This window comes from Cebidichthys violaceus, unplaced genomic scaffold (assembly GCF_023349555.1).
Source record: "Cebidichthys violaceus isolate CVI_PGR_0920_01 unplaced genomic scaffold, fCebVio1.0.p SCAF_2, whole genome shotgun sequence".
Lineage (NCBI taxonomy): Eukaryota > Metazoa > Chordata > Actinopteri > Perciformes > Stichaeidae > Cebidichthys > Cebidichthys violaceus.
Window position 1 is genome coordinate 23771500 of NW_027176372.1, and position 13357 is coordinate 23784856.

A 13357-nucleotide genomic window follows, 5' to 3' on the forward strand; every position below is an offset into this window, starting at 1 on the left:
CTGGAGCGTCTCTCTTGCACAGCCGTCGCCTCGTCCTCCGTCGCCTCGTCCTCCGTCTCCATCCACTGTCTAGTCTCATCCCTCTGCATTTCTTCTTCTAACTCAGCTCTTTAACACTTCTTTACAGCTGGTTTTAGTGCTTTTCTGCTCACAGTGACTTTGCAGGAAAACCATCATGGTGAGAAATGCTAATTTTGGACTCACTAACGAACCATAAATGTCTTCATGGTATTTATGTGACTGCTTAGTCAGAGTGCTGTAGAGAGAAGCTGCTGATGTTTGGCTTTGTGTGATGCTTACTGAGAACAACAGAATTAGGTTTCTAAAAACTGCCTCATTTACAAAACACTATTTAAGGACGTTCATGTTTTGGTTGTAGTTCATATCAAGGTTTCTCCCCGACGACACGCAGCATTTTAGAATATAGCTTTTAATATCTCGAGGGAAACGCATTAATCAGAAGAGACAGCAGGTTGTATCCGACTACTTTAACTACTATAACTACTATATAATAGATATTTAAGTATAAGCCCCATGAGAGACTTAAGCGACTGGGGTGTCTGTTACTTCACGACACAAACACACAGAGCTGCATTCATCTCCTGGTTCATTCAAAAGAAGAACAAAGAAACCAAAACATGAATTATACACTTAATACTTTATGAATCTAATTCTTTTCTCTCAAATATTTGCCTTCCCAGTGCCCTCGGAAACTGGAACTGAAATAAACCACAGTAGGTAAGTTTGTGATGAGTCCTCAGTCACTATTGTAAGAGAGCATCGACATGAGGAGAGTTAAGAAAAGAAGTTAATTCATTTCTCTTTTCCTGAATTAGTATTTAAGTATATTTCATGTTTATTAATCATAACCTTTTCATCTATTTTCAAGCCGTTTGTTTGACGAGTCCTCGGACCAGAAGCAGCTCAACAACAGCTGGTTTCTTTACCACAGAAGAGGAACACACACACACACACACACACACACACACACACACACACACACACACACACATCCCTTTGGTTTTATCTGTAGCTCAACTCAAAGCAGATCACAGAACAGTTCCCTGCTCCCCATCCAAGGAACTCTACCTGCAGGACATCCACCTCTCCTCCCCCAGCACCAATCTGAGCCACGCTTCTTCTGCTTCTACTTCTGCTTCTTCTTCTTCTACTTCTTCTGCTTCTCAAAGGACTGCTGTGTCTGCGTTTACATTTGTTCAGACACAAAACCAAGCTGAAAAATACACATTCAGCGTGACGATAACTGTGATGCCTGTTCATATTAATGTACTTGTTAGTGCTGAAGAAGACGGCGGCCGCTGGAGGAAACCTGTTCTACCGTACGTAGAACGGACGCATTACATCCGACACACGCCAACACAGGAAGTGGAACAGTTTGTCAAGGAAAGGTGCAACTTAACGGGACACAGTCTGGTCCTGAACGCCTCATCCTTTTCACCTGCGGCCCGCGTGAGTCGGAGCGTTTTTAAATGGATGATTTGAACTTAGAAGCAGCTTTGTGGATTTTTATGATTAATGTAAAGAAGTTTAGCATGATTTTATAAAAAAGAAAATAATAATGTTTACACTATTACAAAACATCCAGACGTCTTTGCTGGTTTTTGAACGGATTTGCAAATGACTGGTTGCCTTTCAGAAGTTTGTTTCATGCAGTTGTTTGTTTTTGACAGATGTGCTCCTTCTTAAAGGGAAAGTCAAAAAACACAAATTATTTTGTGGTACAGTGTTTGTACTCTTTACTCCCCCCCCCCCCCAACAAAAAATAGTTTATATAAGTTTTTAGCATTTTCCCTTAATTTGTGTCATCTAATTTTGTGTCACGTCTTTATTTTCTTTGTTTCCCAGAATGCATTTAAACAATCCCAAAATCATAAAAAAGTGGGACTATTTATCATCAAAGTGTAGTGATGTCAATACGTTTCTTTTTAGGGATTGATCTTTTTCTTTAACACCAAATCATAACTACGTTCCTAATTCTTTTGTTTGTAATTCTTTAAAATTAAGCAATTTATAGTTGCAGGCCCCCCCCCCTTCACGCGTTGTGTATGTCAATGGCTGGTAAGAAGTTTAACCAAAGAGTGATTTTCTCAGCTTTGATTGATTCATTTGATTGGTTAATGTCAACTGACAGCTTAGAAATTAGACAAACACAATATTGTGTTGATATGGAACAGATATACATGTTCTTTAATAATCTTCAGATTCATCTCGGGACCTTTAAGGGAGCCCCGGGTTAAAAAAAGTGCATCACCAAATACTATTCGGACCTTCCCTTTGATTTACATAAAGTCGGAGCATAACTTAACATTTAGTCAGTCCGATTGTTCCCGAGCTAACAACACAAACCGTCATGTCGAGTTCACTAACGTGACATTTATACTGAGTTCTTGCTTTCATAGTGACGACGCATTTAAAGTGGAGAAATACTTTCTCAAGCCAAATTGTATTTTTCTTATTTTTTACTGTAGTCTCAGGTCGTTAGCGGTCTATCAGCGATGTGCTTCTTTTGATTCTGCTTTTTAAAACCCCACACTAGCCATGGATACAGGTGTAAGAAAAGACGAGACGGAACGAGTGAATGTATTCAAGAGCTATCTTCTGTTCTGTATAACTTGACGATGTTGGCTGAGGAATATGCTGAACTCTTCATCATTGAATATTAAAGGTTAGATTTAGACAATCCATTCATGGGACAATTCAAAGAGTAGGAAACCAGCAGAGCGCGTAGTGGTTTACTCAGTGGATGCTGTGAGAGATGTCCATCTTAACGTCACAAGTTGTATTTAGCTAACTGTCTCTGAATAAGCTATCGTATATTGTAGTACCATATGTAACTTTACAGTATTAAAAATTAAATAAATGTACATTTCAATGTACATTTTCACTGCATTTTGATGATTTCGAAGTAACTTCGATGCTCACTTTTTTGATCCCACACCATTAGCATCACCATTAGCATCACCATTAGCATCACCATTAGCATCAAAACCAACAAATTAGCGTGAAAACTACAGAAAACATGTAATGTCGTGAACCGCATTCACTTTTTATTACTTTTTTTAAACTGAAAAAACTCAAATTCTTTTTTTTAATCATTTCAGATGAAGGTTTTAACCAGAGAGACGTACTAGCTTGTTAGCTAGTAGCTACAGCTAGAAAGCTAGCTATCTGCCTTACATACAGTGGGTCATATATATATATATATATATATATATATATATATATATATTTGTACATACAATAGTACTGCATAGAACTACTACAGTATACGTAGTAGTAGGTAACTACTGTCTACCGGTGGTCTGGATGAAGTTTAACGTGGTGTTCATTTAAAAAGGCTTTAGTTAGCTTAAGATTAGCTTTAGATTAGCTGACAGTTTTTGAACTTCTTCTTGTTAAGATGGACATCTTTAAGCGTCAGTGTGCTCACGTTACAGGACTATCATTCTTGTCTGCTGGCGTCTGGATGTGGGTCTGATTTTACTTTTTTAAGTGTGTGAAACAGATGCTGAGTCTGAACCTTCAGGACAGACTCAGCTCTGACTGGTTTGACCTGCGACGCTCCAAAGTTGGGCACCGATGGAGCCATAGGAGGAAAGAGTGTATACATTGTGAATAAACTTTGAAATGCAATTGATTGTTGTCACTTTTTTCAGTTTTGTGCATTTTTGTTTTTATTATTTGTGGTAAAGCAAAAACAAACAAACAGCATAGCACACATGCATTTAGCAAGAATGGGCAATTATACTGTATATATTTAAAGCTTTATGTATTAAGATAGTATGTTTTATGAATGACATGTTGCATACAGTGGTGGAAGAAGTACTCAGATATTTTACTTAAGTAAAACACAGAAGTCATGCATTTTAAAATTTAGTAAAAGTACACAAGTACTAAAGTATTAAAGCTAAAGTACTCATTTTGCAAGAGGAATGCGTATTAATGGCATTATGATTATTGACACATTGATGATTACATCTCGTTAATATTAAAGCTACTATATGTGGGGCTAATTTAAATATTACTTTGGTGGGTAGCTTGTGAACGTCTCCTGGGAAATCAATAAAGTTACTGATATCATGATGTTTTTGTTGATTATATTCTGTCAGGAAAGTACATTATCATGTAAATGCAGCTAGCACACGTACCTTAAAGTTGTACTTAAGTACAGTACTTGAGTAAATGTACCTCTGGTGACATGCAGCGTCTCGCTCACGGTGTATTTTAAAGCTTTAACACAACACTGCACATTCCTATGTGGTGCTGCCGCTGCTGGCCGGAGCCCACTGGTTGCGTTACTGGTCAGCTATTTTCAATAGGAGATGATTATCTTCTGCCTTAAGCTTCTTTTGAGGTTTACTGGGGCATCAACCAGGATGTGAACAAACACCACCAGAGAAAACCACGCGCAGCCTCGTCCCTCTGAAATAGGCTCGTACAGAAGACCAACGTCAACAACAGAGGCAGCGGTTTAGAGGGAAAAAGAACCTATTTAATCGTGTTTACTTGCACATCAAACAGGGCTTGAGTGGTTATTTCTGAGATCCGGCACAAGTTGTACATTACTGCGTGTACAATCCATGTGTAGCTTGAGGGTGGAGCCATACACCGACACCGCCAGCAGCAGCTAGCATGCTCTATGATAATAATATGCACTTTAAGGGGCTCTGCATGAAGAATTCTCTAATTAAAATACATAATAACTGTTTACTGTCAGCGAAGAGAGCGTCACATCTCTCACTACATGACTGAGCTTTCATTCTAACAGCTTCTTATGCATGAGCTCCACATACACACAGACTGTATCTCACCAATGCATCTTCCTCCGTTTACTTCGTTGTTGTCGTTTCCTAGTCTGTCGTACGTGTTCAGAGCTGCCACATAAACCCTAACCCTGCAAACTACGGGGATAAATAAAGCTGAATATCGTGCACAGTGGACGGCGTACGATGCATTCATTCATTCATTCATTCATTCACACACAGATACACATCAGGCGAAGTGTGCCGGTGAAGATGCTGCAGTCTCAGGGGAACGCAGACACTCAGCGGGTGTTCTGCAGAAGAGACTTTGATAAGAAACAGTAGCTTAAGAATTAAAAAACACAACGATGAGAGTCCTCACTAAGTACATTTACTCAGACGCTTCACAGTTTTGAGGGACTTCTGCAGTACTAGAGTACTATGTACTATATCTTATAAACAAAACACATGATCAACATATAAAATATGACCCTGTGTTGTCGATTAAACCATTAATTGCATATGTGTTAATATTTTGTACTGTGAAATCATTAATTATGTCTTTTTCGTGTAACTTTCACCTTCTTCTACCACTGCTGTTGTAAAACTGTTGAGTATATTCTGCTGATGATCTTTAGAACACAGTGTTTGACTGTATTTTATATTCATACAATTCTTTCCGCTGTAAATAGTGAAGCTAAATCTCTTCCAGACGCGTTGATCACCGTTGATCACAATGGGACCTTGTTTCCCTTCGTCTCATACGTTTCTAGTTCTTTCTCGTTTGGCTCAGATCCTGGAGCTCGGTGCACCATGTGTGAGCGACTCCTGCTCACGTTCCGTTGTGGTCGCGCGGCGTGATTGTGTTTATATTTGGGAGTGAAATGACAGGCTACGCTGCATGGCTGTGAGCTACAGCTGCCTTTTAAAAACAAGCGAGAACTCGAGGGCCTCAGAAGCCTCTTTTACACGAGTGTGTTCCCAGACGTGGTTCTGTTTAATTGAGACGCACTCAACAGACACAGGATCATTATACAAAACTGATGTTTGCATGATTGCAAAAAGCCCTCTGGGGACAGAGAGAGACAGAAAATGTTCAAGAAGATGCAATCTACATTATCTCGTTCTTCTTTGGGTGGAACAGTTCGTAGACTCGTTACGTAACACCTGGATAAGCGTCTCACGAGGCCCTTCCTGCCTTCTCCAGACGGCTATAAATGATGTCGCCGCTCTCCTCCTCCAGAAGGAAGGACCACAAACCCAGAGGATAAATAGCAGGAGGGACCCTCAGCTCGAGCAGTCCGACTCTCCGCCTCCGACACTCGGCATCCACCCGACGCCATGTGGACCCAGGACGCCGCTCTGATGCTGCTGCTCGCCTGCTGCCTTTGGTCGGCCGAGGCCCAGAGCGACGGGGGACAAAACATCTGGGACGACCCCGTCAAATTCAAAACCCAGGCCAAGGACGCGTGCACCATGCTCGTCACGGGTCAGGGGGAGTACACCCGGCTGAGGCTGTCGTGCCGGAGCAGCAAGCGCTCCTACTGGTGCGAGTACGTGGGCCGGCCTCACACCTGCGGCCCCTACAACAAAAACCCTCGCCACTACTTCGTCCAGATGATGTGGGGCCTCAGAAAGCTCCACAACGCCTGCCTGGCTCAGAGGCAGATCAAACCGCACATGTGCAGGAAGGCGACCGACGAGTCTCAGATGGTCTTCTCGGGCGCCTCCTTCCCCCGGTCGGCGGCAGAGGCTTCGGCTCGGATGAGACCGGCCGCACAGCCCGGCAGACCGTCGCCCGCGAGGCCTCGTCCCTCGCCCACGAGGCCCGGTTCTAAGAGGCCAAACGTTCCAGTCCCGCCCCGAATGCAGCCCACACCGAGAGCCAGTCCGCCACCGGAGACCGCCCCCGTGGAGAGCAACGCTAAGAGGGTGGCTCAGCGGTACTGCTGGAGGTCACTGCAGGGCATCTGCTCCTACTTCATCGGTTTGGTTCGGCACTAACCCGGGAGGTGAGCCACAGAACTGGGCCTCTCCACGAACACACAGCTTGTACTGTTGTTTCAGGACTAATCTAAGAGCACTCTGGTTGAACGATGATTCCTGTATATCTAAATATAGTGTGCCTCAAAATTCAAACTTTTCTCTTTTACTTGCTCAAAATATAACTAATGCACATAAATCATAACTCTATATGCATTTCTGCCTCTGCTATGTTCACAGATTCACAATTCTGATGCTGATGATGATGTCGGATATCTGATTAAAAACGGCCCATGGAGGGAAACTCCAGACCAGCAGTTTGCTCCTCTGGTAGAAGAGACAGAAGAACTGCAGCGCTCTCTGCAGGAGAAGAGGTGCTACTGCTGGGACCACATGAAGAAGGACTTCTCTGAGAACCTCCAGACGTCACGGCTTAGAAACGCTCTGTGAGAACAAAGTAAAAGCTCCCAGAGCAGGCTGTGAAGCACGAGTATGAAACGGTACAAACACTACTTCAACGATGTACGAGAAGAGCGCACAGATAACTCACTGCTTGTATTTGTAATTCTATATCGTGTACTTGTATATAATCTACTTGCATCACTCAGTATTATACTGTCTGAGAAAGGCAGTCATGTATGTACTGGTGTTCTGTATTTGACAGAAAGATATAATGAATGTGAAAATGATTTTATTAAATAAACATTATTCTCTTGTGTCGATAAGCTCCATTTTATTTCTTCGTCTCGATGAAAAACTACAAAAATCAAATGCAAGAAATGTAAATGTATTTCATGAGTGTTATTTTACAGCAAAAGAGCAGCAATATTAAAAACAGCTGTCAATATGTTTTACATTAATCCTCCTCATGGTCATCAATACATAGTGCTACACCGCATTAAACCATTAGGTGTCACTGTTGCTTAAATCAAACAGAGTTCAGTGTGTGGCGTTCTCCTGCAGGGTCGTCTGGCTGGTTTGGAGATAGTCTCAGTCGTTTATCTTTGGCTCGGTGCTCTAACAGATGGTGACGTGAAGGAGCGAAACACTACGAGTGTCAAACGAATGCCTTAAGGAGAAGTTATCATAAAAGCAGGTGGGACTTCCTGAAGCACGCAGCACTATCTACCAAAACAGACCAGTTTTAGTCCCCATATCTCACCGTTAATCTGGTCACAGGTTTAAACCAAAACACAAGTTAGTTTCAAAGTTCTGTCGACTAAAACAGAGAGAACACAGCTGTGAACGTGCAGGAAACGGTGAGGAAGAGGAGTCTTTAAAAGTGACTTCATCTCAATGTGCTCGCTGTGGAGCAGATTCTGAATACTTTATTTAACATAACCAGAATTATTAAATGTATTAATAACAATAATTTAACTCAAAATATCTCTAGAAGACGATCATTTCACTGGCTGACAAATATGAACTCAACAAACTTTGTAAGCCGTCCAATCATGCAGAGTGTGTGTGTGTGTGTGTGTGTGTGTGTGTGTGTGTGTGTGTGTGTGTGAGAAGGGGAGGGCTCATTCTGCAGCAGCGTACTGTATCTGCAGGTGCAGTAAAGGAGACTCTCAGCTCTCACGGGTCGGGACTGAAAACTGAAAACTTCTGGTAAGTCATCTCCGTCTCATCTGAGCTCAGTCTGTAGTGATCCCTGATCACTTTGGAATCAATAAAGCATCAGGGCTTACAGTGTGTGTGTGTGTGTGTGTGTGTGTGTGTGTGTGTGTGTGTGTGTGTGGGGCTGCTACTTACTGCCTTATTTATACATTACCTTAACATTACAGTGAATTAAGATGCCCTGTATGGTACTTGACTTCTTAAATTCATCACGGTGTTCCAGTTGAATCCCTGTGATGTCTCTGCTCTGGAGTGGTCATAATGTAGTATTGTGTCGTATACTTTCTCTCCCATCGCTGTATTCAAATCACCCTTTATTCTGATGGTTTCATCCAAGGCTGTCTATTAAATATCATTATTATTGTCTCTTTTATACCGTGTATTCATCCATTTGTATGTCTTAAAGTGAAGCACTTTAACTTGCTATTGTAAGAAAACCTTTTATGTCATTTTTGTGTAAAACAGGTGTGATAGTGAATCATAATGATTCTCTTTAAGAAGTGAAATGAAGGGGATTGAATGTCGTACATCTGAGTCCTAACCTCTCCTCCTGCAGGGTGTTCTGTGCTGCTTCCATGGCTCTCCTCACCAACATCGCCATCCTGCTGGTCTTGGCTTGCATTTCCCATCAGCTGATGTTGAGCAGCTGCCAGAAGAGCCACGGACGCCGTGGAAGAGGGGCGGACAGAGGACAGCACAAAGCCAGGGCGGGGCCGAGGGTCGGCCGCCAGTCCAAAGCCGCCGCCGCCCCCCCCGCGCAGCCCCTCAAGGGCAGGATGGTCACCAAAGACAAGTCCCGGTGCACCTGGGCGGCGACGGGCGAGGACATCTTCACCCTCGGGGTCACCTGCAAGAAGGGGGACGGGAGCTTCAGCTGCGAATACGTGGCCAGACCGTCTGTCTGTCAGCAGTACGCCTCCAACGTCCAGCTGTACTGGAAGCAGGTGGGCCGGGCGCTGAAGAAGCAGAGGAGTCTGTGCCAGGACAGCCGGGCGCCGGTCAGGGCGGGCGTGTGCAGAGGAGCAGCCGGAGAGGCTCACTTCAGACTCCACGACGCTCAGAGGAAGACCTCCCCGCCTTCCGCTCCACCTTCAGCGCCACCTTCTGCACCCAGAGCCGTCAAATCCTGTCAGCCGGGTAACAAGAAGCTGGCTGAGGAGCACTGCAGCGACTCCTGGTCCAGTTTGTGCACATTCTTCTTCACCATGGTGCAGGATTATGACTGCTGAGACAGAGAAGAGTGAATTGTTAAAATGATGAATTCAGCTCTCTATGCAGTAACATCAATACTTGTCTTATTATAGGTTATTTTAGGATGTATTTCTGCACATCCCTGTATGATTCTAACCCTAAACTAACACTTCTTCTTTCTATTCTTTCATGTTTGATTCATTTTGGGAGACTTTTACTGGGCTGATAGCTTTTAGACTCACGCAGGCTTAACACCATGTAAACACATGTAGCCATCTTCACGTCTTCATGTTATTTCATCTGAAAGTCGTTTGTTGTCCGTCACGCTCAATTCCTCATTCAAAAAAAAGACGCTTAAACTAAGAGAACCCGTCCTGTGGTCTGTGTGTCGGCTCTTTTGTCTTTTCCTAAATGTGTGAGCGCCGTGCTGCTGGAGGCATTCGCTGGAGATTAGCGGTTTGAGCGCGTTGGTTATTGACACGGTAATTTAACCGGAGGGAGAGTAATTTGCAGAAAGCCTCGGCCCGCATACCTCTGAACTCACACGACTCAAAGGCAGCTTGTTCAACAGAGGACGTCTGCCAGGTGTAAGGAGCGTCGTGTGTTTGCTGTTTGATATCATAATTGTTTTACATGATTTTAAATCAACAACAGCTAGTTGATGTCACTAATGTTCAGCGGTGAAATGAGATCCTTTACTGAAGTACAAGTAGAAATACCACAGTATAAAAACACTCCATTACAAGCAAAAATACTGCATTCAAAATGTACTTACAGTATCAAAAGTAAAAGTACTCATAATAAGGCTAGTGTCAGTGTTCTACTATTGTATTCCTGGATTATTATTATTGATGTATTCATCATTGTAATCAGTACTTGTAACTTGCTGTTGGTGGAGGTGGAGCTTATTTCAACTACTTCATAGACTTTTGGTCGATTAATCTGTAACTTTGGATCATATTATATAAAAGGATCTTATGTTTAGCATTTAAAGTCTGAGAGCAACTACTGCTCTTAAATACATGAAGTCAAATATATAATATATTCAAGTACAAGTACTTCAAAACTGTCCTTAAATACAGTACTTAATGCACTTTACTTTCATTAGGTTCATTATAATCCTAGTTAGAATGAATAAACTACTGACAGTGTTCAAAGCCGTTAAATAGATTCACATTGAGCACCAGCTGTCCACTAAAGACAGACATTACTAAGAACATGTGAATGAATACATCAGACAACACGATGTATAATTATATACAGTTATGTTAATGTCTCTGCTTCAGGGAGATCCATTTCAGAAAGAGCTTCAATGACCCTCAGCTGCTTCCTCACAACTAAAAGTAACTTCATGTTGAATAAACACACAGAATGAAGTACTGAACCACAGTACCACAGTACTGACCCACAGTACTGAACCACAGTACTCTGAACCACAGTACTGAACCACAGTACTCTGAACCACAGTACTGAACCACAGTACTGAACCACAGTACCACAGTACTGACCCACAGTACTGAACCACAGTACTCTGAACCACAGTACTGAACCACAGTACTGAACCACAGTACTCTGAACCACAGTACTGACCCACAGTACCACAGTACTGACCCACAGTACTGACCCACAGTACCACAGTACTGAACCACAGTACTCTGACCCACAGTACTGACCCACAGTACTGCACCGTGTCCCAGTGGGTGAATGACTGGGTCCCTCTGCACAGTGCAGTTATTATTAGGACATATGGAAATCACAAAAGTACACAGTTCACCTCTTTGTTCTGTGCATAATGCTCTGTTAACACGGATGATGATGATCACATACCTGTCCTCCTCCTCCACGTGCTGTTGTGACGTGTCTGCTCACTTTGGGTGACGTCAGCCACGTTAGCGCTGTACGTTGTTGCGCCGCTGCTTTCATGTGTTCATCCTCTCAGGAAAGATGCATGAGGTCATAACAGAACAGGAACCATCTCCTCCGAATCACTCAGTGAACACAACACGTCCTCTGACACGCCACCACAGCCGCTACATGTTGAATGTAGTTATGTGGTTCATAACAATATGTCACCGACATGTTTAATCTCACATAACTCTAAAACAACACAGACTTTTAAATGTGCGCTGTAGAAGAGAACCTGTGTCGTTCACGTGTCACACGTGACTTAAATTACTTCCTTATTAAACACGAACGTCTGCCGACCACGAGCCAATGACGACTACAGAACTTGGCAAACAACCAATCAGATTGCAGCGAGTGGGGGCGGGCGGGAGTCAATCAGCTCTGCGCATGCGCATCGTAGCTTTCCTACACTCGGAACCCTTGACAGTACAGCGGCCTCTGAAGACAAGCAAATTCTAAATTATATAATTATATCAGCCACTACATGTTTAAATGGCAAATAACAGCAACAAACTATTTTATTGTAGTTTTTATTATAGTAATCTGATTACCCCCCCCTCCAACACAAACTCCTCTACATGTTGTGTTGTGCCACAAGAGCTAAAATAAGCACTTGAACTTCTCCAAAATGTGTTTCTAATTATGATAAAACACAAATAAACCTCATGCTGGTATAATCACTGTCAAAATGCATCTTATCTTTTGGTCCACCACTCAAAGAAGCCCAGGAGGACAAACACACACGACCAAAGAGGTCAATTTAACACGTCTCTCTTTCCACACCACCACACTTCCAATCATGGAGTCTCCCTCTTGTCTTATAGACGGCACACTACTTCTCACATTGGCATTGGACACAAGTCATGATGTGTGAAATTGTCCAATTTGGATACAATTCCAGACGCTGGAGTGGAAAAGACATGTTGCTGTCAACAGTGTGCAGGACCGGAGGATGAACACCGTCAGACTCTCAGCGTCGCTCTATGTTGTTGGTGTCTGTTCTCTCAGGTTCTTCACGCTGCTTTATTAAAACCCTTCGTAGGCCGAGACGAAGCGTCCTCCCTGAGTGGACTGTGGCTGTTGTGGACTTACAGGTGGCCTGACTGCCTGTGGCTCCTGATTGGCTGAGAAACGTGGGCCTTGCCTTGGTCAAACTAAAAGTTCACTATCGACTCTAAGGAGATTTGTGTGTGTGTGTGTGTGTGTGTGTGTGTGTGTGTGTGTGTGTGTGTGTGTGTGTGTGTGTGTGTGTGTGCCAGTGCAAAACCAGGCTTACACACTCCTATGAATGCCTTGGCATTTAAAGAGCTTTCACCTCGGTGGAGCCGAGAATACAAAGAACTGAAGGGAATTAATGAAACGCCACAAATATTACATTGTTAGCGTGAAATGAGAGCGATTAGCAGGCGCCGGTCGCAGGTCCGGACCGAGCAAGAAACCGGCATCCACCGGGACTCCGCATGAACCGGACTACAACAGAGTCAGGAATATATGGCCGTCCTAAAGTGAGGGGAAATGATGCGACTTCATCTTCCTCTATGTGAGCCTGAAAGGTGACGGCGGAGGCTGGTTTACAGCATGTTCCTGCAGTGGAAGTGAAGGAGCATCCAGCACAGAGCACACGTGATTTATGACATTTAGAATCCGCAGCTGCTGCTACATTAATGCTGAGTCACTCTTATTGATTAACCACACAAACCGGAGACATATTAGAGTCATTTAGCATCGTGGCACAGTTGAACAGGAGAAGAGATTCATACAGTTTGTGTTGTTTTTTTGCGTTTTATATTTAAGGGTATCTCAGTCTCAATCAACAATTCATGAACTCATGATTAACTTCCTCGTTAAAGAATTAGTAAATTAAACTATGTGTCCAATAAGGGAGCATTAAAACT

The 13357-nt window shown here is 43.1% G+C and overlaps 3 protein-coding genes across 11 annotated transcripts in view; all 3 read left to right on the forward strand.

Annotated features, from left to right (window-relative positions):
• prom1a (prominin 1a) overlaps positions 1–3975 on the forward strand; it is a 58960-nt gene extending 54985 nt beyond the window's left edge. For 4 of the 9 annotated variants that reach the window (XM_068715231.1, XM_068715236.1, XM_068715234.1 and 1 more), the window contains 3 exons: positions 128–178; positions 702–738; positions 890–3973. Coding sequence is in view for 1 of the 9 variants with exons in the window: in XM_068715240.1 (XP_068571341.1) it covers positions 702–723 (22 nt within the window). In the remaining 8 variants the exon portion in view is untranslated. Of the gene's footprint in view, positions 1–127; positions 179–701; positions 739–889 lie in introns of all 9 variants that reach the window. The other 5 variants (XM_068715229.1, XM_068715233.1, XM_068715230.1 and 2 more) reach the window with 3 other exon arrangements.
• A 2010-nt stretch (positions 3976–5985) lies between these two features.
• Positions 5986–7457, forward strand: fgfbp2a (fibroblast growth factor binding protein 2a). The gene is made up of 2 exons (XM_068715576.1): positions 5986–6775; positions 6987–7457. Exon 1 carries the CDS (start codon positions 6105–6107, stop codon positions 6765–6767), a length of 663 nt encoding a protein of 220 aa, XP_068571677.1. The 5' UTR covers positions 5986–6104; the 3' UTR covers positions 6768–6775; positions 6987–7457.
• Positions 7458–8310: 853 nt separating this feature from the next.
• On the forward strand, positions 8311–9901 carry LOC137875743 (fibroblast growth factor-binding protein 1-like). Its single transcript, XM_068715247.1, has 2 exons — positions 8311–8357; positions 8923–9901. Exon 2 carries the CDS (start codon positions 8942–8944, stop codon positions 9593–9595), a length of 654 nt encoding a protein of 217 aa, XP_068571348.1. The 5' UTR covers positions 8311–8357; positions 8923–8941; the 3' UTR covers positions 9596–9901.
• Positions 9902–13357: the final 3456 nt, after the last annotated feature.

Coding starts and splice junctions, on each gene's coding strand:
- fgfbp2a (XM_068715576.1), top strand. CDS start 6,105: ATGTGGACCCAGGACGCCGCTCTGATGCTGCTGCTCGCCTGCTGCCTT.
- LOC137875743 (XM_068715247.1), top strand. CDS start 8,942: ATGGCTCTCCTCACCAACATCGCCATCCTGCTGGTCTTGGCTTGCATT.